Source organism: Dreissena polymorpha, chromosome 6 (assembly GCF_020536995.1).
Source record: "Dreissena polymorpha isolate Duluth1 chromosome 6, UMN_Dpol_1.0, whole genome shotgun sequence".
NCBI classification, from domain to species: Eukaryota; Metazoa; Mollusca; class Bivalvia; order Myida; family Dreissenidae; genus Dreissena; species Dreissena polymorpha.
Genome location: NC_068360.1, coordinates 100,847,604 through 100,875,030, shown reverse-complemented (window position 1 = coordinate 100,875,030; position 27,427 = coordinate 100,847,604). Strand labels below are relative to the sequence as shown.

Sequence of the window (27,427 nt, the reverse complement as noted above, 5' to 3'; positions counted from 1 at the left end):
AAGCGGATACTGATGTTTCTGATTAGCCTGTGCGGACTGTACAAGCTAATCTGGGACGACACTTTACGCACATGCATTATGTCCAGTTTTCTCAGAACGCGACTCATGATCTTCATAAGTTTTACAAACCTAGCTTCAGTACTTTTTATTTATGTCAGGATGCAGAATTTAATGTTCACTTATTTATGTAACCATAGCAATCACATAACTTAACACAACACTGCACTAATACTAACATACCGTGCATATAATGCATATGACCATCTACCCACATACTAAGTTTCATCAAACTAGCAGTAGCTGATATACTTCTTGAGTTATCGCAGGATCCAGATTTTTTTGGACAGATGGACAGAAGGATAAAACTACTACATACAACTTCATACTCATGCACATGACTTTATTACTTGTTTAGTTACCACAGGATCAAGATTTGTTAACAAGAACAGACAGACGGACAGGCAGTAAATATTGGAAAAGACTGACATAACCTGCGTATTCCCCATACAGGCCTCTACACACAAATCAAGTTTCATCGAACTAGCTTACTTATTTATTGGGTAATTGCAGGATTCAAAGTTTTGTTTTCAATTATTGAAGCAATTATTACACATGTTACAATTTTTATTATTGTGCATATTCACTGTATAGCCTTCTATTGACAAACCCCTTTTTATTAACGTAGCTTGAGTACTTTTTGAGTTCTTGCATTATCAAGAGTTTAGTTTCTATTATTTCAATTACCATAACAACCACAATTTTGCCTAAAGAAAAACAATGAAATAACGTACACATGTCTCATATTGGTATCTGAGCACATGTCAAGTTTCATCAACAAAACGGAAGTAATTTTTTATCTATGGCAGGATTTATTTTAGGGCGGACATACCGGGAGTAAACATATAGTCCGCCCTTGGTATAACGGTAGTTGAGCAAAAATCCAACACATTGAAATCGAAAAATGAATCGCGTTTTAATAGCGATATACTTAACAATATGGTATGCAATTGCGGCTGAAAACAGAAAAGCAAGACGGGTAACATACGCACATGTATGCACAACGCAGGTATTTTCAAATAATAAGGTATGTTTTGTGATTTTCTGTGGTAATTAGAAGTTATTAAGAACTATAAACAGTGTCAATAATAAAGAAAATTATACACACTTTGCAAATGTGCATGGTAAATTGACAGCCATTATGTTATGGTTACCACGAAAATTCCTAAGTTAAACAATGTCTACTTCCGAAAAGCATTAAGATACCAAAAAGGCCATGATGGCCTTTAAAAGCTCATCCAAGTTTACCGACACACATTGTTGAATATTTGGCGTCAAAGAAGGCAAGAACTTAATAACAGAAAAATAGAATATATCTTATTATTATACCTCACTTTTATTCACAATGCTAAACTCCCATAGGCCATCGTGACATAGAAATACTGTCACACCCAGCGGGAAAAAATTACTGTCCAAAAAAAATACTGTCGCCCGCTAAAAAATACTGTCGCCCGCTTCCTTTACAATCACGTGCGGAATGGTAAAATATTATACTGTCCTATTCGCGCATGCGCAGTGCGCAGTTTTGCATTTCCGTGGTAAACAGACGACCAAATCTGTCAATCTGACGTAAATTGCCAAAAAAATATGTCTTATCAAGATCCAGTGAGTTACACGCAGCGCACATGTTCATGCTTGAACAGTTTTTGTCGGTATAATAAAAAAAATTACATGCCTGTACCCTGTCAGACATGTAATATTTATATAATGTACAAGGCGTTTCCATACAGCACGGATGCCCACACATTGCAAATTTGTCTCAAAACAACGCCTATGTAAAACACATGCTGCCTATGGCAAACACTGAATTTAAGCCTAATGATCTTTACCTTTGATGTAAGGAGACAGGTTACAAGCATTACTTAGTCTCCTAATGGTAGTTATTTTCGGTAAGTTGAATGATACATGAAAAAGTAACAACCTTGGCGAGCTGCTTTATAACCTAAATTGACTTTTGGGATCCGGACCTCTACGGTAAGAAGAAAGGTTCCTCACTAGCAATGTCATCATTGCTGTCAGAAGTAGTAAGTTAACTTAAAATAGCATGATTGATGACAAAGTTACAGTCCGAAAAATGATGTATGTCCAGAGTTTAATCTTAAAAAAGTGTCGTTCTATGAATTGCATTTCAATGATTTGTACCAAATTATTATAAAATTAATTAATATATGGAAAAGTTATCGCTGCCACAATAATTTTCAAGCTGTTTGATGACCAACTTTGACCTTAAACCACTGCGTGACCTTGACCTTTGGGGAAGGGATATTGTTAAGTTAAGGCTGGGACAAGAAATTTCGTATTGACGTTTTGACGCACAGTGCGATTGCTGTTAAATTAATTGAACCTCGAATAACAGTAACTTACACATGCTCAATACTATACTCAATATAAATAAGAACTCTCTTACATTTTACATAAGGTTATTTTATTAATAGAGTGGTACACGTTTCTTCTAACATTTGACCTGGTGATATAGTTTTTGAATACTCGAGCCCAGATTAAAAGTCACCATCGATATTACCAATATAAACATTATTTTTAAGTTTAATTGAGTCATACTTGTGCCCTCTGTGATGGTACCAACGTTTTTTCTAATATTTGAACTGGTGATCTATGTTTTGGGGAAATTTTACCCACATTGAAACTCGACTGATATCAAGGTTTTTACTAAGAACTTGTGACCCAGACTCGTTACGACCTATAATACTTTATAATGTTGTTCAAATAAAAAATTCTGACCAAGTTTCATTACGTTGAGACATAACTGTGGCCCCCTAAGTGGTAAAAAGTGTTTTAACGCAGTTTTTATATTTGGACGCATATTATCTAGATTACTTATCTGCTAAGATAATGTCAAGATATCGGACATCGCACCAAATCAATCGCTGGATATAGGTTTATCACTATAGCTTACCTTAAGCACTTCGTGCCAAGGCGAACTAAAAAGAAAACATTGTGGTTTTGATAGATTATCTATTTTATTAACTTGTGTAAATATTACTTCTCTAAACATCATAAATAACAACAATATCAAACAGAGCGCTGATACGTAATATTTGGAGCAACACTCTTAATAAATGTACCAAAAAATATGTTTGCATGGTTACTTAACAAATGGACATTTTGATAATAAACTTAAAACGTTTATTGTCCGAATTCGGTTAATTTGAGTCACTTACGCCCATAAAACTCATTAATGGTTATATGTATTAACATTAAACAACTACAACGATAATAGAATGTAAAGACACGATAATTTTTTATTGTGGTAATATAATTCTGAGAATGAGCTACACAAGTCATGGACTTCTAATCGAACAGCGTTAAGTATATATAACAAAATCAATCGCCTGTTTAAGAGCAAACATCCAGCAGTCTCTAACATGTATGTTTATTTGCAAACAAAAGTTAGCACAATGAACTCGAACAATTAGTTTGATTCAAATACATGTAAAAGCGTTAAGTATAATTATTTATTTAGTAATGAAATTCGACACACCGTAAAATATATTCAATCGTCAAGATTGTAAACTTGTAACAAAACATATGCGTCTTTGTTGATCTGTGAAACATTTATCTGTGAAGGATGTATAACTTTGTTGTTGAACCAGGTCTTCAACTTTTTATCGTTCTTATCTCATTTAATTCAAGTACTTGTGCAAATCTTAAATAAGCTCTGCAGGCACTCGAGCTACCTACATACACAATGTCCGCAGTTCCTCCATCCAACTTTAAGCTTTTGAGCAGAATTTTTTTTTGCGTTTTAAGAAAAAAATCAAAGTGACCATGACCTTGATCCGAATGCCCCCCCCCCCCAACAAAAAAAGCATTTCCAAGCTAGGTCTGCCTGTTGTAAGCAACCAAGTTACATACTTTCAAGACAATTCTGCATTTAAACTAAAATTATAAAATTATTAAGTGAAAATCGTTGTTCTCTTTATAGCAACAGTGACATTGTCTGGTTCTTCTCCAAAAGAATCCCAATGCTATGTATATATGTATACATGTACCATCAAACACAAGTTATTTGGCAGAAACTGATTGCTTTATTTTTATCAAAAGTGACCTTAATTTTTATTTGGCTGACCCATATGGAATACCAAGCATACACATACGACATCTCAAGCTAGTTATTTATGTAAGCATTATGCTCAAACAAATTCCGTGCAACACCTCCATCCAAACTTAAGTCATCAAGCGGAAACAATTTGTTCGTTTTTAGTAAAAGGGAATTTTGCCTTACCTCGACTTGCCCAAAAATACAATTTCATGTGTGGACTAAAATTAGATACTTAAAATTACAATTTTCATACCTTGTTCCGAACTAAGATTACTTATTGGAACTGTTTTTCTATTTTGAGATCCAGTGATATTGACCTTGGCAAGACCGGACCCAAAGTGCAATACCAAGCTAGTTCTATGTTTAAGTTACCAGACACAGCCAGTCTGACAGTAAGCAGCCCGCCGCAGGTTTTCCCAAAATACACATGGTTTTTAATATAGGCGCATAACAAACATAACACAATACAACAATACAATACATATAAACATAAATACAAGTTACAGAAGAAGCAAATGCTTTGATTTTTATGCAGATGACACACGTTTTCTACAGAATTTACTGACACCTTTGTTTGAGATTTTACCTATCAAAACATGTTTTCATTCAAGGCCCTCTGATGAACACATTCATAAACATAAAGAGTAGTCAGCATCCTTTTGTTTCAGATCACAGTTAATCACAGTTAATCACAGTCATTCACAGTCATTCACCTAGCACTGTCGCAGCTGCATCAAGTGAAAAGTTCGTCTGCTCTAAAATACCACGAATGAAATCCACAGGATACTGGGGAAACATGACATGAAGGGTGGTTAGTCTTTTCCTCTGCTCCACTGACAGCCCGGCGTAATCCGCACTGTTTTCCTCAGCATCGGCCATACTCGCTGCCCCCATTCTTTGAACAAATTCATCATCATTCTCCTCCCTTTCCTCAGTCTCCTGTTTCTCCCATGTCTGAACGGTTTGTTGCAGCCTTTGACTGTTCACTTATAATCATATAAATACTTTAATGGAAGTAAAGATGACTACAAGTTTTAAGCTTTACAAATACTAACGCTATGCACAAATGTTATTGAACTTAGACAAACAAGGGCTGTTTGTAAAACATGCATGCCCCCATATGGGCTGTCAGTTGTAGTGCAAGCCATAGTGTGAATACGTGTTTTGTCTTTGTGACCTTGACCTTTGACCTATTGACCTGAAAATCAATAGGGGTCATCTGCCAGTCATGATAAATTGATCCCATTTAGCTGGATGGGAGAGTACACTAGGCATAAATGGGTTAAAGTTTAAGGAAAGAAAAATACAATGATATGTGACCTTTAACCTTGAAGGATGACCTTAGCCTTCACTTGTCACAACTCAAAATGTGCAGCTCAGTGAGATACACATGCATGCCAAATATGAAGTTGCTATTTTCAATATTGCAAAAGGTATCAAACTTTAACCAAGGTTAAAGTTTTTGATACTTTAACCAAGGTTAAGGTTTTTGGACACACACATACACTGAATGAAATATGGGCTGTCAGTTGTAACGGCAGCCATTGTGTGAATATGTATTTTGTCACTGTGACCTTGACCTTTGACCTAGTGACCTGAAAATAAATAGGAGTCATCTGCCAGTCATGATCAATGTACCTATGAAGTTTCATGATCCTAGGCCTAATTATGCCTGAGTTATCATCCGGAAACCATTTTACTGTTTCGAGTCACTGTGACCTTGACCTTTGACATAGTGACCTGAAAATCAATAGGGGTCATCTGTTAGTCATGATCAATGTTCCTATGAAATTGCATGATCCTATGCGTAAGCATTCTTGAGTTATTATCCGGAAACCATTTAACTGTTTTGAGTCACTGTGACCTTGACCTTTGACCTAGTGACCTGAAAATTAAAAGAGGTCATCTGCCAGTCATGATCAATGTACCTATGAAGTTTCATGATCCTATGCGTTAGCATTCTTGAGTTATCATCCGGGAACCATTTTACTGTTTAGAGTCACTGTGACCTTGACCGTTGACCTAGTGACCTGGAAATCAATAGGGGCGATCTGCTAGTAATGATCAATGTACCTGTGAAAGTTTCATGATCCTAGGCCTAAGCGTTCTTGAGTTATCATCCGGAAACCATCTGGTGAACGGACCGACCGACCAACAGACCGACCGACCAACCAACATGTGCAAAACAATATGTACCCTCTTCTTTGAAGGGGGCATAATTAAGTTATGTAATATAATAACTTCCCAATTCATTATCGTCATTTGTATACACTTTTTTTAAATAAAGAGTATTACCTTTCTTGATAATATTTGTAGCTTGTGTTCCAAAAATGTATTATAAAATATTTGACAAAACATAACCAATTATAATTGAAAATATAGCCACTGTTTCTAGTTATTATAAACACAAAAATTCGAGCTCCAGATAAGGTTTTGGGTCAATAAGTTTTCACTACAAGATTTTTTTCGCAATAAGTTTTTTTCCCAAATTCATCATCTTCAAATAGTATTTTTTCTTACAATTAAAAATATATAATAACAAACTAAACTTTTAACTCCATTGACCTTTGCATGAGCTACTGTGTGCATACCGGTCCCTTTCTGGATTTAAAAGCCTTCTCTCGCCCAGACAGACGCCGCATTGTGTTAAATACAAGAAGAACATTTCAAATGAATATCGGCATCCGAGCCTTCAATCTTTAACCAGGGAAAGTAATTTGTCCATGCCGAGATCTGTTTTTGAGTGATACCGCGATGTTTGGGTTTGGAGATCATCGATTCCACCTCATCAACCGCTGTTGACACTATATAAGATAATAGACTGCCAACAATAGACTTTGGACATTGTTCTCGCGTCGAAATGAAACCAAGTATACTTGGCGCTGTCGCAGAATGAAGTTTCTTTTGAACGCGTCCACGCTTTACAGCCGCCTTGTTTAATTTTGCAAACAGAAGAGCGGAAACGAAATGCGAATATTACTGGTTACAATCAACTATTTCACGAATCCGGTATTGGATATCTCGTTAGCATTTAACTTTTGGAGCACAGAACTCGGAAATTCCATACGATCAAACGGCCGGTCATAATTCGGATCTGTCTATCTCAATTCGTTTTGATTCGATGGATTTTGATTTTCTTTTCGTTTTTCATTAAAAACAAATCGTAATCACAATAAAACGATGCTTATCTGGAGCTGTGAAAAATTTAATACAGTATCGGACATTCGGTGCTATGATTAAAAATGTGCTGAAATTTTCGTCGGGGTATACCTACCTGCACCTGGCGTGTTTCCTTTATTTTCCAGCGACGCAAGAATGCATCATTAGTCCTTCAACAGAAAGAAAACATGTCTTGATATAAATATAAACAAAGTAAAAGACCAGTTGCATCAGCAAGAGATTATTATAAAATTCACTACATTATTGATGAAATGTGACCCACTGCCTGAGAATTCAACAAAAGAACACGACAAGCGCAAACACTAATTAATACAATTTGGGACGGTGCCTTTGAGATGTCAATGCATAGTACATAGCGTTGCATTTAATACTATAAACATAATAATGACATCGAATCTCAGACTGTGTAAAAAATTGAGAATGTAACAAAAATATTAAACAAAAAAAACTATGTGAATTACATAATTCTGTTGTCATTTCTGTCAAAGCAAACAACCTAGGTCCCTTTAAAACAATATTTTCTTGTAAAAAAGGAGAAATCTATGCAAGCAGGCAACCAAACTTCTGAAAATGTGACAAATAACAGGTGGTAGACAAGCCACACATGTAAAGATAAAACACAATATACAATAGCCATATAATGAAATTTAATAAACATTATAAGCCAATCGGGGTTAAGCTGTGACCGTTTCAAGGCGATGAAAACAGTTCTAATCTGATTTTGTATTTAAGATTAGGTTGCTTAAATTTTGTATAGTCAATGAATCACTTGTTGCAAATAAGCAGACTAGCGGATAATATCAAAACTGCCACTTTATTATTGGGAAACGTATTTGAAATTTACAATCATTTCAAAGGAAAATTCCAAAATAGAAATCAACTGGATGCACAGCTTCCCTGACAGGACATACCTTCTTTTCTGTTCATCCCATCGTTGTTGTTGAGATGCTGCTTCCTCTTGTTTACGCCTCTCATTTGTCTCAGCCTGGAAAAGGTCATGTATATAAAAAAATCTCTATTTAACAGTGTGGCTCGTATTGATTTGTCATAGAGAAATTTAAATTACAGTCATGATAGGTTAGGTAAAACATTATAACATTGTCCTTTATGTTTGAAAACAATTTCTAATTGATATAGCTAATGTTTTGAATAAGTAATTGCAGTTATAAGCGGTATTCTAGTTTAAGTACTGGAAACAGTCACCTGACCTTTGATCTCTAGAAAAAAAAAGTTTTCCGCGGTCGGAGACATATGCCCCTCCAAACAGGGCTTTGAACTAGTGACCCCAATTTAAATAGGGGTCATCTACTGTCCAAGGCTAATACGCATGGGAAGTATCAAGCCTATCAGTATATTCATTAATGAGTTATTGATAAGATACAATGTTCACACTTACTGTGCCAGTGACCATGACCTTTGACCTAGTGTCCCCAATTTCAAAAAGGGTCTTCCACTGTCCAAGGCCAATTCACATGAACAGTATAAAGCCAATTGGTGAATCAGTTGACGAGTTATTGATCGGAAACGATTTCACACTTGGTGTGGAACAGTGACATTGACCTTTGACGTAGTGACCCCAATAGGGGTCATCTACTGTCCAAGGCCAATGCACATGCCAAGTATCAAGCCAATCGGTGAATCAGTTGACAAGTTGTTGATGGGAAATGATTGTAAACTTAGTGTGTTACATTGACCTTGACCTTTGATCTAGTGACCCTAATTTCAATGGGGATCATCTCCTGTCCAAGGCCAATGCACATAGGAAGTATCAAGCCAATTGGTGAATCAGTTGACGAGTTATTGATGGGAAACAATTTAACACTAAGTGTGTAATAGTGACCTTTGACTTAGTAACCACAATTTCAATAATGGTCATCTACTGTCCAAGGTAGATGAACATGGGAAGTATCGAGTAATTGTGAATCAGATGACGAGTTATTGATCGGAAACGAGTGTATTCTTAATGTGTAACAGTGACATTGACCTGGTGAACCCAATTTCAATAGGGGTCATCTACTGCCCAAGGCCGATACACATGTGAAATATAAAACCAATCGGTCAATTTGTTGACGAGTTATTGATCAGAAACAATTTCCCACTTAGTGTGATAGTGACCTTGACCTTTGACCTAGTGACCCCAATATTAAGGGTGGTCATCTACTGTCCAAGGCCAATGCGCATGTGAAGTATCAAGCCAATCGGTCAATTCGTTGATGAGTTATTCATCGGAAACCAACTGGTCTACCGACATTCAGACTGGTCTACGGACAGACAGCCAGCAAAACAATATTCCCCTTCTTCCTTGAAGAGGGGCATAATAAAGCCCTTCACAACCCTTTAATCTCCTTACCCTTATACCAAGTAAATTGCAAAAATGGGCTAAAATGAGATGAATTGATAAACATCTAAAGAGATCTTGTCGCTCAAATGTGTAACTTTCATGATCATAGCGAGGTATGATAAGGATATTACAAATGTTTTTTTCTGTGACTGTAACCATCTTTTAGCTTGAGAAAAAGGGGTCATATTTCCATGACTAATAGTTAATTTATTAAAGCAAATGTCTTTGTTTTATCATTTACTGAAGGATTCAGTTTTTCAGCTGGACAGATTTAGAGAACAAGACAGCCATGGTGGCCCTGTATCACTCCACTGTTTTTTATGCAAAAAAAGCGTGCAATGCGCATGGGTTGAAATGTACTCATGCATGTGACTTTCTCTTTTTATCCCTCGTCCCACTGGGGTCTTAAAGTTGGAAGGGTGAGCATTTTTATATATGGAAAAAGGTTACTACGGTGTTAACTAAACAGACTAAAAAGTCCGGGAATTGTCGCACAGGTCCTTTGCTTATAACGTAGGTACATTTATCTCTCCAAAAGATATTGTCGTTCTTTCTATTTCACATATTTTTAAATGCTGAAGATCAAATCTACGCATGTTCTACAAGATTAATGAAAGTTCCTTCATTCAATCATGAATCTTTTTCCAAAATTCCAAAAAGTGTGTGTAGGTTTCAAAGGTTCTGTTACTTATATAGTTCATTACATATGCAAAATACCTAATGATGTAGATCACCTGAACTTTACTTCATTCTTGAGGCATTAGTGAGTGTAGCAGGATTGTTAACGTGGTGAAGAAATTGTTTATTGTAAAAAGAAGATATTTGCCTGAGGAAACATAAAGTTACGAGTTTTTCAGGTTCATGAGGTGCCGAAAGGCAGTAGGAATGATAACTTTGTAGAGGTTGTTTGTTAAACAAAGTAAATGTTTATGAGACAAAAAATTGAATTATAATTCATCAAGATGTTGCGATTTGGCAACACTACTTGCATATGGCGTGAGGTTTAAAGAGATATCATGACAAACAATTAGCTTGACCTAACTTTCCTCTACTTTTTCCATCTGACATTGGTTACCTGTCGCGATTGTTTTTGAAAAATACTAGGATTGCCATATATTGAAATAAGGTATCTGACCTATTCTCTGATAGGTTGCTAGTAATAGACTTAGCGGCAGTCATGTTTTTAAACAAGGGGATTGTTCACAGCATTGGTAGAATATACTTTTAATAGATACATCTTGTTTAAGGTGGATTCAATCTGTTTATAAATCATAAAATGATGTCATTCAAAAAAAATTTGATAAATATGGCCTATAATAAAACAAGAATTTTGAGAATGTTAACATAAAAGAATAATATTAACCATTTCTTGAAAACAAACAAAACAATACAATTTTTTTTATAAAATGTTATATACAAACAAGGTTAATGGACTAAATATAAACACACACACTTGAGTGTTCTTCTTGTGTTAATGATGTATTAAACTGAGTTAAATTAATATATATATAATTTGTTTACCTTTCAATATCTTGCATTTCACATCTTTAGTTCAATGCTATTTCAATTAACTGAACATCGTGACAAACATAATAAAGCAGAATATGCATATGAATCTGATTATACACAGATCCACTATCATATAAATCAAATCATGCTTGTCTTTTTCCATGTTCGAAAGATCCTCTTCTAAATTGTTTTACTTCGCAAGTAGACTGAACTCCCAATTTGCTGTTGTGCCGGTGCCCGGTCTACAAAATGCGCACATACCTCGTGATTGGGAACCAGCGACAAATCGGAATAGTGCATGCTCGGCAGCACGAGTTTGTACGGTCTCTTATGCACGGGTGACTGATGCGAGTAGACGTATTTTCCCAAGCTGAGTATTGCTTGGAGTAATTGTGAGCCTGAGTGAGTAATTGTGAGCCTGAGTATAGGTTATATTGTATTATATTGTATTGTATGTGTGTTCAACACGTATTTACCTGGAAGGCCATTCCCAGAAGATATAAGTGAGTCTGTGACTGTGTATGTGAGTCTGTGAGTTGCCTGTGATTGTGTAAATGACAGGCATTTCCCTGGAAGTGTATTCCCAGAAGTATATGTGTATGTAAGCCGGTGACTGTGTGTTTAAGTACGTATTTGCCTGGAGGTGTATTTCCAGAAGTACATGTATAAGTACATGTATAAGTTCCATTCTGTGACGTGCAACCGACGAGACGAGCCGTAGCCGACGAGTGTCCACCCGCCGAGTCGACGAGTATAGCCGACGAGTATAGCCGACGAGTTCCCTCGAAGACGACGAGGACGATTGGTGCCATCCTGACGAGCATTCCAGTTGATGCCCATGTGAGTAGTTTAGTATCTTGTCGTTGCTAGTAATTGCTGTAGTTGTTGACGAACCCCACAAAGAGCTAACCGTAAAAACACTACAATAGCGCCCAACGGGGGACCTCAGTGAAAATTGTGTTTAACGGTTAGGCTAGTTGCAAAATCAATCGGCATCGCATAATTTATTTTTAATCGACGGATCAAATTTAATTTGAAGTGTATAGAAACTGTTCGTTTAATAAAACGTGATTTCTGTTGTTAACTTGTTGAACTCAGTGTTCGTCTATTTTAAGAAGTGTGTAACAAACAGACGGCATCGTAGTTTGTTTTCCATTGTTGGCATTCGTCGACCATGTTATCAGTTGGTGAAATATTTCTTAAAAAACGTGATTCTCCAATGCTGTTTGTTACAGTGTAATTGCTTGTGTAATCAACGGATGGCCACGTGTTTTTTTTATTTGGCAATTTTCCCGTGATTAGTTGGCGCGTATTCTGTGCGCAGCAGTTCATGAAAAACGTGTTTGGTTGACTGTTGTATATAGCAGTGTAAATTGCTGATATATCGGTAACTTAAGTCCGAGGAAATAGAAGTTTACACGCACGAGTTTTGTCCTTGGCAATTCGTTTTATAGCAGTGTTATTGCGAATGTAAACTGGGTCCCGGGAAATTAGTGCTTAACGTCAAGTTAAAGCGACGTGTTTCTTACTTTCAGTTTTTATTGATTATTGATAGCAACAACAGTGATAGCGATTTTGTTAATTGGTAATTGTTTGGCAATTAAATTTTAATTGCCTACCAGTAGATACAAAAGTTTTTATTTCAGAATTTCTCGGCCCATTTATTTTAGGTTGTTTATTAATTTAACTTTTTCATATTTACTTGTAAAGTTCTAAATTAACAATGGATATGGGAAGTGGATATACCCCACCATTTTTACTGGTAGCCCCCAGAAAAATTCGAGTGAACTACGACACTCCCACTAGATTATGCAATATTCTGGGTGTGGGCAGACAACTGGCACAGGCCATTGTTTTGATACGGGAAAATACGGGAAATTTGTTACCACATACTTTAGAGGCAATTATAGGGCGGCCGCTGACCTTTGGTGACATGACCGAGTTGGATTTTAGTACTAACCCCGCATTATTTAGAGAAGCCCTGGGGTATGGGGATGGGGCGGAACATGTTGGAACATGTTGGGGAGGGTGGAATGGGGCGGTCAATCGCAAATAGGCCCATGGACCCACACGAAAGGTGGATAGATATGTCAGTGCTCGAGAAGGAGTCGGTAAGTCAGGATCACGAGAGGGCCCAACTAGAAGCCCAACTTTCGGCTCTTGAGGCGGACGTAGCTCAATGGGACGATTTTCTTCCCCAGATTGCAAAGCCTTTGCTCCCAAAGCGTCTGTTGTTACAGCCGGACAATATGATGACAAGCATACCGAAACCGTTTAATGTCGCATCAAGCGTCCCCGCCCCGCCCCCTTTGTTAGGTTTGCCCCAGAGTAGGGACAATGGGCCTACGGGATCCCATCGTGCCTCAAAGGGCCCTCTTGCTCCGAATGGTCTACCTGTCCCAATTCCATCTACCATCACTATTCCCATACCCAGCAATGCACCGGTTTTCAATAATTTGCCCGGACCAAGCAACCCTCCTGGCCCAAGTATTCCCCCGACATAGAAAGATCGGGATGTTCTGACAAAATTGCCTAAGAGCCTGCTATATGATGGACAGAGCAATTGGTTTGTTTTTCAGAGCAAGTTTGAGCGCTACGCAAGGGTGCAAGATTGGTCTGACGCAGAATGCGCCGATTGCCTTGGTTGGTGTTTGACAGGAAAGGCGGTCGATTTCTATGCATTGCTTACCGAAGGGAGAGGGACGGTACCTTACGCAGAGCTAATGCAGCGACTGCAGGAGCGTTTTGGCGCCAGGGAGCTTACCGCCACCGCGCAGGGCCGTTTCCACGTTGCCTATCAGGAAGTAGGCGAGTCCATAGACAATTGGTCAGATCGGGCGCTGAAGCTGGCAACAGCGGCGTTTCGTGATCTGCCCTATGCATACGCCGCTGAACAGGCAGTGACGAAGTTTTGTCACGGTTTGATTGACGAGGAGGCCGGCAAGCATGTTAGTCTGCAGTTACCAACATCTATGGGAGATGCGATGAACATGCTGAAGATATATAGCCATGTTCAGTCGGCTTGCGCCGCGGCTCCGCGGTATACCCAGGAGACTGAGCAAGAAGAGTCAATGTGGGTTCATGAGGTGAAGAAAGCACCCATTGCGGATGAGGTCAGTGTGTCGGCGGTCGACAAATTGACCCAGGTGGTCGAGAAGTTGCTGGATACTGTGAAGAGATTGTCAAACTCTTTTGGAAGTTCGGCCGTTGATCCCTTTGTCCGACAACCGGGTAAGCCGTTTCGAAATAAAAAAGGCTATGCCGAATACCCTGTGGAGTGCTCCTACCCAGGGAAGGTCCGGAACCGGTGGTACAACGACCAACGCCAGGTTATGTATCCTGCGGGTGCGGGTGGCGGAGGTGCACGTGGGCATCGGAACCAAAATTCAAAAGTCCGCCCTGAGGGATCGTATCGCGGCAGATATGGTTCCAACTGGGGACATTTCCATGCCATGTCCTTGCCCAACCATAAGGAGAAGGAGCCCGTTGTGGTAGCTGCGACGACTAAGCAGTTGGGCCAACCGGAAGTGGATCATGTAAACCAGCTAGGTCCGGTTTCCCAGTTCTGCATGAAGGTGCAGCATGCCAAGGACGTGCACGATGCAGTTCCCTTGGTGCTGCCAACAGTGCCAGATGTCGTCAGTGATCCAAGGATGGTCATTTGCGAGAACACTGAAGGATACCATGGAGATCCTGTGTGCGATGATGAATTTCGCGTGCAGCGCGTTGCGGTTCAGTCTGCGGAGGCGGCTAAAAGCATGGCGACCGACAGGGCCGACCAAGTGGGGGCCAAAATAGCCCAACGAAAAGCTGTTGATACTACTCCGGCCACCGGAAGGTCAATACCTGTCAGACGGGCGACAGAAGTTGCCGCGTGTGACCGCCGTAAGGGCGGCGCATGCGGATGCCGAGTTACCCCAGATGACAGCTGGGAAGGTGGTGTTCGAAGACTTGTTAGGCGTGGTTCCAAAGGGTGGCGACCCTCTAGTTCTCGCCGCTGGGAGCGGTCCCAGCGGTGGAAATTAGGTTGGCGACCACCAGAGCGTCTAACTTCCAAAATCTGTACCGCCTAAAATTGTAAATGGCGAGGTTAATTGTTAGTAAAACTAGGAAAACAATGCAAAATACAAAAGACCCCCAATTTTAAAAAATACAGTAAAGTTGCAGTCACATTCTTTTCGCGGTGTTGATAACGTATTACGGTGTACGCGGAGTATCTCTAGTAGTAACACTAAAAGCAGCAGCAGCAGTAGTAGTAGTAGTAGTAGTAGTAGTAGTAGTAGTAGTAGTAGTAGTAGTAGTAGTAGTAGTAGTAGTAGTAGTAGTAGTAGTAGTGGTAGTAGTAGTAGTGGTAGTAGTAGTAGTAGTAAAAACTGTTGTTATGAATATTACATGAAGTACGCGGTGTATAAAAGTAATAGTTCTCTTAAACATTTTGATTAGTTTGATTAGATTGTTTTGAATATATATATATATGTCCTATTGTCTCAGTTTAAGCCCAGTCTTTTATTGCAATATTGTTGGAACTATAAAAGTGAAATTAATCTGAGCAGTGCTCTGCGAAATGGGGGTTTAATGAATAGGCATAAAGTGTCGTCCCAAATTATATTGTGCCGTCCGCGCTTAACTTCCTGTAATTTTTGTATTACCGCGCTAAGAAGTGCTTTGCACAGTCACGGATGTGTTTGATTATTTCCCGTGAAGTATGTTGGTTTTTTTTTTCTCCTTATGGTCGGGTGTGACATTGTCGGACATTGTCGGACGACCGCTGTCACACCGCACCATCGGATGTGGTAACTACGCAGATGGTGAATAGGAACCCGGTTTCCCCTGCAATATCCCAGTCTTGGCACCTCCGTCACCTTTTATCCTTCCATGTTAAGATTTGTGAGTCGATCTAACTTCAATCACTTCGTCATTGCTGTATCATGTTATTTATTTCCGTAATTTTCTATAAATGAATTTCTTTTCTACCAACCATATGCCGAGCAATGTCGTAGAATTTTGTCGCATGAGTTTGTTTTTTATAGGTGACAGTGCTTGACGAACACTGTCACACTCAATACTGTTGTCCGGAAGTGGTATTTCCCGGAGTTGTTTTTTTAAACAATATTTGCAGGTCTTTTTAAATTTGTGTGTGACCGTGCTTGACGGCAACTGTCTCGTAGCGTCACTTTAATTTTTTGAATGGCCGGAGTTGTTTCCCGGTGCATGTACACTTTTATTTTGTTTTTATTTTTGTAAAGTACATTATTTCTCAGTGTGATCTCCACATTCTAATACATAAGTGACTGTACTTGTTGGACGAAAGCCAACAAGAATGTTTTTTCTTGATTAAGCAATTGTCGGACGATAGCCGACAATAATGTTTTTTTTATTTACTAATGTGATGGAAATTTTCTTATGCAAGAAACATATTGGTCACTAACCGCTAGAATGCAGCGGTCTGTATGTACCCCGCTGGGCAAAGGCAGTCCCGTGCATGCGGGAGGGGGATCATGGTCCCATTTGAGTCTCTGTCTCTTCTGCCTTGGGTGTGACCGTAGGGCGGCGGCCCAAGAGGAGAAAAGTGGGAGGAATGTAGTGGGTACAATAGTTTTATTTTAGTTGTCTTTTCCTCCATAGAATGTCAATGATTATGTTGCAAAATGTACGTTCTCTATATAAAATTAAAAGCAATTATATGTATTATTTGGACAAAAATAAGATTATTTTTATTCTTATATGTTTAACCTTTTTGTCACTTAGATATTATTTTAACGCATTTGTAGTACCTTAGAAAATTACATTTCTTGTGATTTTTATTTTAATATATCCGAGAGGATTTTTATTACCTTAGAAAGTTAAATTTCTTGTGATTTTTATTGTAATATAACCAAGAGGATTTTTATTGTATATTATGCAGTCACATGAAGAGGGCGTAGGCCTTCTCATTTGGGCTGCGAGGAGATGTATTTGTATGCAGTTATTTTATTTCTTAAAATTTGTGAAAATAGTTTGGAAGGTGGGTACACTTGTCCAATTATTGTGCAGACAAGAAAAGGAGCAAGAGTTACCGGGCCTTATTATGAACTTTTATTTTTAACTCTTTATTAACAAAGATTAAGGCTCATATGCGTTCATATTTGTGCGAAGGTGCTAAACACAAATGGTCATTTAATGGAGATGCATTAACTTTAGTTGTGGTTTATGGCAGGCGTTGTGCCAAAAGAGAGGTCGGACGAAAGCTATGCCTGACTTAGGGGAGTTGGGTCAAGGTGCTTACGCAAGGGGCACTATTACTTCATCGGTGGCGCCGGTACGATTCCTTCGCTGTGTGGCGTCGTCCCAAAAGGACAAAAGTGGGAGGAGTGTTGTGCCGGTGCCCGGTCTACAAAATGCGCACATACCTCGTGATTGGGAACCAGCGACAAATCGGAATAGTGCATGCTGGGCAGCACGAGTTTGTACGGTCTCTTATGCACGGGTGACTGATGCGAGTAGACGTATTTTCCCAAGCTGAGTATTGCTTGGAGTAATTGTGAGCCTGAGTGAGTAATTGTGAGCCTGAGTATAGGTTATATTGTATTATATTGTATTATATTGTATTGTATGTGTGTTCAACACGTATTTACCTGGAAGGCCATTCCCAGAAGATATAAGTGAGTCTGTGACTGTGTATGTGAGTCTGTGAGTTGCCTGTGATTGTGTAAATGACAGGCATTTCCCTGGAAGTGTATTCCTAGAAGTATATGTGTATGTAAGCCGGTGACTGTGTGTTTAAGTACGTATTTGCCTGGAGGTGTATTTCCAGAAGTACATGTATAAGTACATGTATAAGTTCCATTCTGTGACGTGCAACCGACGAGACGAGCCGTAGCCGACGAGTGTCCACCCGCCGAGTCGACGAGTATAGCCGACGAGTATAGCCGACGAGTTCCCTCGAAGACGACGAGGACGATTGGTGCCATCCTGACGAGCATTCCAGTTGATGCCCATGTGAGTAGTTTAGTATCTTGTCGTTGCTAGTAATTGCTGTAGTTGTTGACGAACCCCACAAAGAGCTAACCGTAAAAACACTACATTGCAAACAGAAACACTGGTTTCCGTGACACAAATCCACTGTGCACATATCTAAACAAAATATGTGTTTCTTGTATCTAAAACGTAGTCTTTTTCGTTGACAAACACATTTCATTATTCATATCAAACTATATGATGTCAGTCGTTAATTCGATTGATGTTTGTCATTTCAATAATCTTTATTTTCGCTTCACAACGGCGCCATTTGCATACGAAATACCAAACACATTTTATGAAACCGATTTTAATTGGAAGATTGGGAAACGACAGCCAATTATACCGCTCGTTTTAAAAATGCTTAGGAAGAATCTACCAGTGTAAAATGCGGAGAGATTTCGCGGGCCGAGGATTTATTAGGCATATGTTCATTTTTGTGACCATCGGGGAAGGGTCAAAATTGACCCCAGGGGCATAATTTGAAAAAACTAAGTAGAGAACTATTAAATGCCACTACATACCGAATTTGATAGCCCTAGGCCCAACGGTTATGGACAAGAAGATTTTTAAAGTTTCCACAAAAAAGGCTTTATACAAGCATTTGTTCAATTTTGTGACCCCCGGGACAGGGTCAAATTTGACCCCAGGGCCATAATTTGTAGAAATTTGGTAGAGGACTATTAGATGTCTCTACATACACAATTTGATAAACCTAGGCCCAATGGTTATGGACGAGAAGATTTTGAAAGTTTTCAGTAAATAGGCCTTATATCAGCAAATTTTTAATATTGTGACCCCTGGGGCGGGGTCAAATTTGACCCCAGGGGCATAATTTGAACAAATTTGAAAGAAGTTCACCCAAGGAACATTCCTGAGAAATTTCATCAGAATTGGACCAGCACTTTAGGAGAAGATGTTTAAAGAAAAAGTTAACGCACAGACGCACGCACGACGGACACAGGACTATGACATAAGCCCCGCTGGCCTCTGGCCAGTGGAGCTAAAAACAGCCAAAGGGAAAACCAAGCTATAAATGCAGCAAATCCTAAAGCATGTGTATTTCTGTTTAAATATATATAGGATCTGGCATGAGTTGTCATATCATATCATATTTTATTAAACGATTTCAGGAATTTTGTTAGTAAGCGAGCCTTTGGCGAGCTTACTAACGAATATCCTGGACGAGTTTAATAAAATATGGTATGCTATGACAACGAGTGTCAGATCTTTTTTATCACATGTTTTTAAATGAGCAAATTAAATAAATATTTACGCTAACATAATGATAAATCCCGAATGTTGTTTGCATTTTGTGATGTCATTTGACGTTGCAATGTCATTTCAGCAAAATAACAAAACGCGATTGGTCAATAAACAAAAACTGAGCCAATGAAAACGCTTAAAAATGTTGTATTACACATGAGTAATATAAACAAGAGGGTCATGATGGCCCTGAATCGCTCACCTGACTCATTAAGATCAGATGAAAACTATGACCTCTATTGTCTACACAATGTTTTTCTATGATTTGACCTAGTGACCTAGTTCCTGACTCTAGATGACCCAAATACAATCCCAATCCAGATTTCATCAAGATAAACATTCTGACCACAGTTCATAAATATTGGATGAAAACTGTGACCTCTATTGTCAACACAAGGTTTTTCTATTTATTTGACCTAGATTTTACCCCAGATGACCCAAATACAATCCCACCCAGATTTCATCAAGAATTCTGACCAAATTTCATAAAGGTTGGATGAAAACTGTGATCTCTAATGTCTACACAAGGTTTTTCTATTATTTGACCTAGTGACCATGTTTTTGACCCCAGATGACCCAAATAAAATCCCAACCCAGATTTCATCAAGATAAACATTCTGACCAAATTTCAAAAAGATTGGATGAAAACTGTGACCTCTATTGTCTACAGAAGGTTGTTCTATTATTTGACCTAGTGACCTTGTTTTTGACCCCAGATGACCCAAATACAATCCCAAACCGGATTTCATCAAGATAAACATTTTGACCAAATTTCATCAAGATTGGATGCAAACTGTGACCTCTACTGTCTACACAAACAAATTGTTGACGGACGGACGCACGGACAAACGCAGGCACGCACAACGGACGCCGGACATCACACGATCACATAAGCTCACCGTGTCACTTCATGACAGGTGACCTAAAAATATGTGTCGGAGATAAACATGAACAGTTGTGGTTAAAATCCCATAGAAACAAGGGCTGTTTGTAAAACATGCATGCCCCCCTATATGGGCTATAAGTTGTAGTAGCAGCCATTGTGTGAATACATTTTTGTCACTGTGAATGGTGGTGGTGGTGGTGGTGGTGGTGGTGGTGGTGGTGGTGGTGGTGGTGTGTGGTGGTGGTGGTGGTGGGTGGTGGTGGTGGTAGTAGTAGTAGTAGTAGTAGTAGTAGTAGTAGTAGTGGTAGTAGTAGTAGTAGTAGTAGTAGTAGTAGTAGTAATAGTCGCTGTAGTAGTAGTAGTAGTAGTAGTAGGTAGTAGTAGTAGTAGTAGTAGTAGTAGTAGTAGTAGTAGTAGAAGTAGTAGTAGTAGTAGTGGTAGTAGTAGAAGTAGTAGTAGTAGTAGTAGTAATAGTAGTAGTAGTGGTAGTAGTAGCAGTAGTAGTAGTAGTAAAAGTAGTAGTGGTAGTGGCAGTAGTAGTAGAAGTAGTAATAGTAGACGTGGTGGTGGTGGTGGTGGTGATGTAGGTGGTGGTGGTGGTGGTGGTGGTGGTAGTAGTAGTACTAGTAGTAGTTGTACTAGTAGTAGTAGTAGTAGTAGTAGTAGTAGTAGTAGTAGTAGTAGTAGTAGTAGTAGTAGTAGTAGTAGTAGTAGTAGTAGTAGTGGTAGTAGTAGTAGAAGTAGTAGTAGTAGTAGTAGAAGTAGTAGTAGTAGTAGTAGTAGTAGTAGTAGTAGTAGTAGTAGTAGTAGTAGTAGTAGTAGTAGTAGTAGTAGTAGAAGTAGTAGTAGTAGTAGTAGCAGTAGCAGCATTACAAGACCAATACTTAAGAATGATCAAATGGGAAAAGGTAACCTAGCACTGGCAGTAAATATGGGGCTCATTTACAGGTCAGATTTGGAATCTCTGCTGTAAAATGAGATTTTGAATGAATTAAAGGGAGGCAAATCTGTAATAAAAAGAACATGCATAAACCGTAGTTGTTTCCCTTGTTTGAACCATGCTAAATCCTTACAAGTTTGGAAAGAATTGGATGAAAAATTTGGACTTCATTGCATAAACCACCATTTTTCTCAATTCAAGGGGAGGTAATTCTGTACTTCATGGACCAATAATGCTCATTTTTTTTGTAGGGTTCGTGTCCTCATTGATATAAAGACACTGTGCAAATTTGGAAAGGATCGGACTAAAAATGTGGAAGATTTTCGAAAGTTTTCACAAAATAGGCAAAAACGAATAAACATGCAAAGTTCAACGAGCTCCTGCGACCATGTTTTTTGACGAATCAAATTTCTTTGAACAACTTTTTCAGGGGAGCCTTCAAAGGTCATCCCTGTGAAATTTTTTGAAAATCTGATGAGCGGTTTCTGACAAGAAGATTTTTTAAGGGTTTTACCATATATGGTCATGGCGGCCATCTTGGTTATGTGATCAAATTTTTTTTAACAATTATTTTGTCCCATGACCTAGGGATGCTCCACATGAAATTTAGTTGAAATTCGCTCAATGGTTTAGTAGAAGAAGATGTTTACAAATTGTTTACAGACGGACGGACGGACGGACGGACGCCGAACGCTGAGTGATCACAATAGCTCACCTTGAGCTATCGCTCAGGTGAGCTAAAAAATATAAAATGGTTGTATTACATGGGGAACAGGGTATAGCATGTGATAAATCTATAATATGTACATAAGATGTATAAATTGGCAGTATGCAGCAAAATACTGAATAAGCTTACATAAAACATATTTTTGACTGCATTGTTTTTGCACAACACTACTTCCCTTTTGTTGGAAAAAAATAAATCACTACATTAAATTCAATTTGATTTGAAAATAAGATGCCAAGTTTTTTTAAGGAATACTAACACATAAGACATTACAGTTTGCTTGATTAACTGATATATTAGAATAAATTATCAAGACATGAACAATTTTCAAAAAAGGCATGTTTTCAAACAACTGCAAAATAATGCCCTGATAAGCAATCTTACCACTGCTCTTTGTTTGGCTTTATGTTTCTCAATGTCTTCTTCCTCTTTTTTCTTTACAATGGATTTCCGTTGTTGATGTTGTAGCTTAAAATAATACACAGCAATATATGAGAAATTTTGTAAGGCAATCGCTTTAAAGAAATACATAAAAATAAAGACAATTTTGTTCCAAGAAAACAAAAATATATGAGATGAAGCTTAACCCGAAGTACAAGACGGAAAAACTAAATAACAATAAAACTCAACACAAACAATACTGCTTACCTATTTCAAAACATAACAAATTTCAGCAAACACATCTATAACTTTCAAGAAATTGGTAAATAATTTCTTTGAGTTTGCATTAATGAAATAGGATTTTTGAAAACTTATTTGCGAGCCTTTATCAATAAAATGATGAATCAAGCCATACTCTGGGAAAACGGGGCTTATTGCATGTGCGTAATGTTTTGTCCCAAATATGCCTGTTCATACCAAAAATAGGAATCAGGGAAGACACTTTCCGATTTTAGGGTACTTTCCCTTTAAAGCGGGTATATACGATTTTTTATAATGTGTTTAATTGTAATATATTGATAAAATATGTTACAATAACACAATATAGGCAAGAAAAATTATACATTAAAGCTGAATTTCATAAAATGCAGCAAAGAAAAATTAGCGCCCCGAGCCGATTGTGACGTACATATTTTCCTACAATAACCGAAGCATTCATCTTTGTATTAGGATCGGAGTTAGTGTTCGTGTGTCGTATGAATAGAGATCGTTGCAGGAATTCAAATAAACCGTTAAACTAAGTTTAGATTCACATCGTACATGTATGGTATACATGCTGGCGAATTCGGCTGTACAGCCGTTTTCAATTTCAGAATTAAAGAACTGGCTTATTTCGCATTTTTCGACACATGTTCTTCTTAACTTTTATTTTAATTAATATTGAAATATATATAAAATAAGTTTTTTTATACATTTTATATAAATACTTAAATATTTGACAAAATCGTATATACCCGCTTTAAAGAAAGCCTTGTCAAAAAATCCAGTTCAGGTGAAAAGTGATGTCCTCTATAAGCCTGTTCAGACTGCAAAGTGTAATCTGCACGTGAATGCATTTTCCCACAGCGAGACCAACAAAATGAACCCACAAGACATAGCAAAATACCTTGCGGCAGTGCTGTTCTTCATTTATTGAGGTCTGCACATGATGACTGCAAGAAAATAAACCAACAAAATATTGTACAATACCTGGCGCTGTACTTTATTTGGCGAGCCCTGCACGAGATGACTGCGAGACTCTAGCTGACTCACTTGGCCTCCACCTACAAAACAACGACAAACATGTAAGCCTGACTCTGTGGAAACTGGACATAATGCTTAGGCATTAAGTGTCGTCCCACATTAGCCTGTGCAGTCCACACATGCTAATATGGGACAAAGCTTTCACCCTAGACTGCAGTTTTTGCTGAGAAGAGACTTCCTTCAAATAAAATACAAAGATGAAAGTAAAAATGTCGTCCCTGATTAGCCTATGAATACTGCACAGGCTCATCTGGTTCTATATTTCATCCACATGTATTAAACCCCATTTAAACATAGCGAGGCTAATGTGAGCCCTCCAATGACAAAACCTGAAGTAATGACCAAAATCCACAGTGTAGCATTATATCATATTTTTTATATTTATTTTTAAACCAGTCAGAGCACAATAATGTGTTGTGTGCTTATTAAATGATTCAAATGAAATAAACATAAATGGGCACCTGCATGCATAAACAAAATATGTTGGAATGGGCTTATACCAACAACACCTGTAACGCGATTAATGATGGTTTTAATTATGGACAAGCACATATGTATAATTTAATAGTTTACATAATTAAAGTGATATTATGGGCATTTTTCACTGTTGAATTGAGCTGAAAAGAATTAACAGGTCAAAACAGTTAGTTAAAATATGGTAACTGACCAAAGATCTGCATCTCATCTTGCTACCAGTTGTTTATTGAAAATATATTTTATATTCAATATCTTACATGACTCACCCAGTCTTCTAAGCCGAAATGATCCGTAAAATAAAAGTTTGTCTTTGTGTCGTATGAACGAATATGCACTAAAACTAAATTTAGGTTCACATTGTTCATGCATGATCAGTTGTCAAACAAAAGTACGGTTGATATTCAGATGCATTGTTTTTCTCTTTCCAAGATATGTTGATGCTGCATTATCAAATATACGTGTATATGAAGTGAAAACACCAAACATAATCAACGGTTGTGATAGACACCAATAAACTGTTAGATGCCCATAATATATAACTTTAATTTCTCTACTCCATTGTAAACCAATCAGTTCTCATTATGATTACTGCAGTATTACATTTTTAAATGCATTTCCATTCAACTGTCAAAGAGTAATGTTATAGATACTACACATTTTGATAGGAAAGCGATAAATCATAATAATATGACTAAAGGACCCACTATCACTAGATACTACATATTTACTCAATACACTAGTGTTAAAATATTTCAGTAAGATTCTTTGAATGAGGTTTTTTATATACCTTCTATTGTAAAACCCTGTCAATAAGCATATGAAAAAGTAATTTCATTGCAATTCTTTATTAAAAGTTGTCGCTTGTTACCACATATAATGACATTATAGTGCTATTAACTATCCCAAGAAAGAAAAATGTCAATATATCACGTGTTCAATGATTGCACACTATTAATGATAAAAGTTCACTAATTTAACAGCTGCTCACAAAAACCTCATGTTTATCTCAGATGTCTTATGAGAAACATAAGAACAAAAGTTTTTTCAGCACAAACACATTAAGTCCCAAGGATTCTTCTTCTTATTGCACAACCTTTTTGTAAAAGGTCATAGCAAGTATCAGGTGAGTTTCAGGAATGCACATGGTAAGTCAATGAGTTCGAATTATGATTGGTGGTAACAACTTATATAGCCCCACACATTGGCTTTTTTTATGTTAGTACCATAACATTATTGGAATTACATATAAAATGATTAAGATGAATCGTATTGTCAACTTCAAATTTCTTTTAAAAGTCTATCAAATTGATGTTTATATTTCTTTGTTTCTTAAAGGCTGTAGTTAATGTAAAACTAAATAATGTGGAAAAATTGACTCATTTTGTATCAAAAAAGGTAAGAATGCTGTGTATAGGGATGCTTACAGAAAATTTGAAAATGACTAGGTACAAAGCAATTACTTACCAACAGTTCCCACATAGTTAAATGAAGTCTGGGTGTTCCTGTGTCTGTGTTCCTGGAAAGCTTTCTCCTCCTTTTGAGCAACTGAAATGTCCAACACAAGATTTGAAAATATCCCATATGAGCCGCGCTCAAGTGGTTTAATGCATGACATGCGTAAAGTGTTTCCCATATTAGCCTGTGCAGGCTAATCAGGGACAACACTTTCCGCCTAAACTTGATTTTTGCTGAGCAGAGACTTTCTGTAAACAAATAAACAAAACATATCATAAAAGCGGAAAGTGTCATTTCTTATTAGCCTGTGCATTGAACCCCTTTTTCACAGAGAAAGGCCCATATATTGTAAAGAATAAAATGCTGACAAAGTGTCAGCAAGATTGAGTCATAAACGTGGCTGCAAAAGTGGTAAGAAGTTGTTGTTGCTTGTTTTGTTTTTTGTTGGGGGGAGGCACATTTTCACCAGATTTAACTGGACCTATATATTGTTAACATATATAGTCTACCAAGTTTGATCCAGTTTGAGTGAGAATAAGGTAAAAAAAGTTTTAAAAGCTAATTGTTGATGACGCAAGACACACATCAGATATAGACTTACCAAAAAATGTCATCTCAACCACTTTGCGTTCATGAGAGCTGTTGGACAACAGCAAACTTAACCTTAATTGTTTTTGTCAGACAGTTCCTTCACATTTTTTCTATACCAAACGGGAATTTATGTTAAGTTTACATGAAATCCCTTGAACTATCCAAGAGAAAATAGATTACTAAAAAGCTTAAATTTACACAAAATCTGACTTGTCTAATTCTGTAAAACTGTCTAATTCTGTAAAACATTGATTGTGGTGTTTCCTTGATAATACTTGCGAAGTTAGAATACAAAAAGTACTTGTATTAAGGAATAATACAAAATTGCAAGTATAAAGTTAGAAAATTATATCTTTACTGAACTTTGAAATGTACAGTTTCTTCTTCATATCAAGGCTGGTATTTAAAGTTGCTTGAGATTTTAGTTTTTTTCCGGGCAACACAGTTTACACACAGAAAGTTTTCATAGCTTGTATCCCTTCAGCTGTACACATTTGATTACATCCAAGAAAAAACATTTGAAACATTTTCTGTTTAAACTTAAGGATGTTTCAATTTCAATTTTTTTACACGAAGTTATCTTTAAAACAAATATAATATGGGAATTGACTTTCTTTTGTTTTCAATCTTATTTCAAATTTATTAATATGAGAAATATATATATATATATATATATATATATATATATATATATATATATATAACAAATAGTCTTTACACTCCATATAAATGAAAAGGTACGCTATATGGGTATTTTATTTTATTTGTCTATGAAATAAATTAAACTAATAGCTATCCTACACATGTGTTAATATTAAATATATAAGCTTCATGGCTTTAGGGCTAATACATGTTTAAGTGTATTAACCACTTCATTAATGAATGTAAATTGTGTTTGCCAAACAGTGCATATGAGCCGTGCTCTGTGAAAAGGGGTCTTAATGCATGTGTGCACAGGCACATCAAGGATGCCACTTTCGGCCTAAACTGGATTTTTGCTAAGAAGGAACTCTCTGTTAATGAAACATATCATTAAAGCAGAAAGTGTCGTCCCTGATTAGCCAGTGCGGACTGTACATGCTAATCTGGGACGACACTTTACGCACATGCATTAAAACCCCTTTTCACAGAGAATTGCCCATTTATTGTATTAAATGCAAATATTTTCCTAAAATGAGTTCACAAGAAATGTACTTAAATGCCCTTACAGTGTATAATAAAACAAAATATTTTATTTGAAAACACTTGTTAAACTATTT

The 27,427-nt window shown here is 37.4% G+C and overlaps 2 protein-coding genes across 2 annotated transcripts in view; both read right to left on the bottom strand.

Moving 5' to 3' along the window:
• Positions 1-27,427, bottom strand: part of LOC127836095 (uncharacterized) — a 198,551-nt gene that overhangs the window by 135,515 nt on the left and 35,609 nt on the right. The gene's annotated exons all lie outside the window — the stretch shown is intronic.
• Positions 3,017-25,737, bottom strand: LOC127835947 (uncharacterized). The gene is made up of 6 exons (XM_052362367.1): positions 25,587-25,737; positions 23,592-23,665; positions 22,347-22,430; positions 8,209-8,282; positions 7,392-7,446; positions 3,017-5,103 (listed from the first exon to the last, which is right to left on the bottom strand). Exons 1-6 carry the CDS (start codon positions 25,735-25,737, stop codon positions 5,101-5,103), a joined length of 441 nt encoding a protein of 146 aa, XP_052218327.1. The 3' UTR covers positions 3,017-5,100.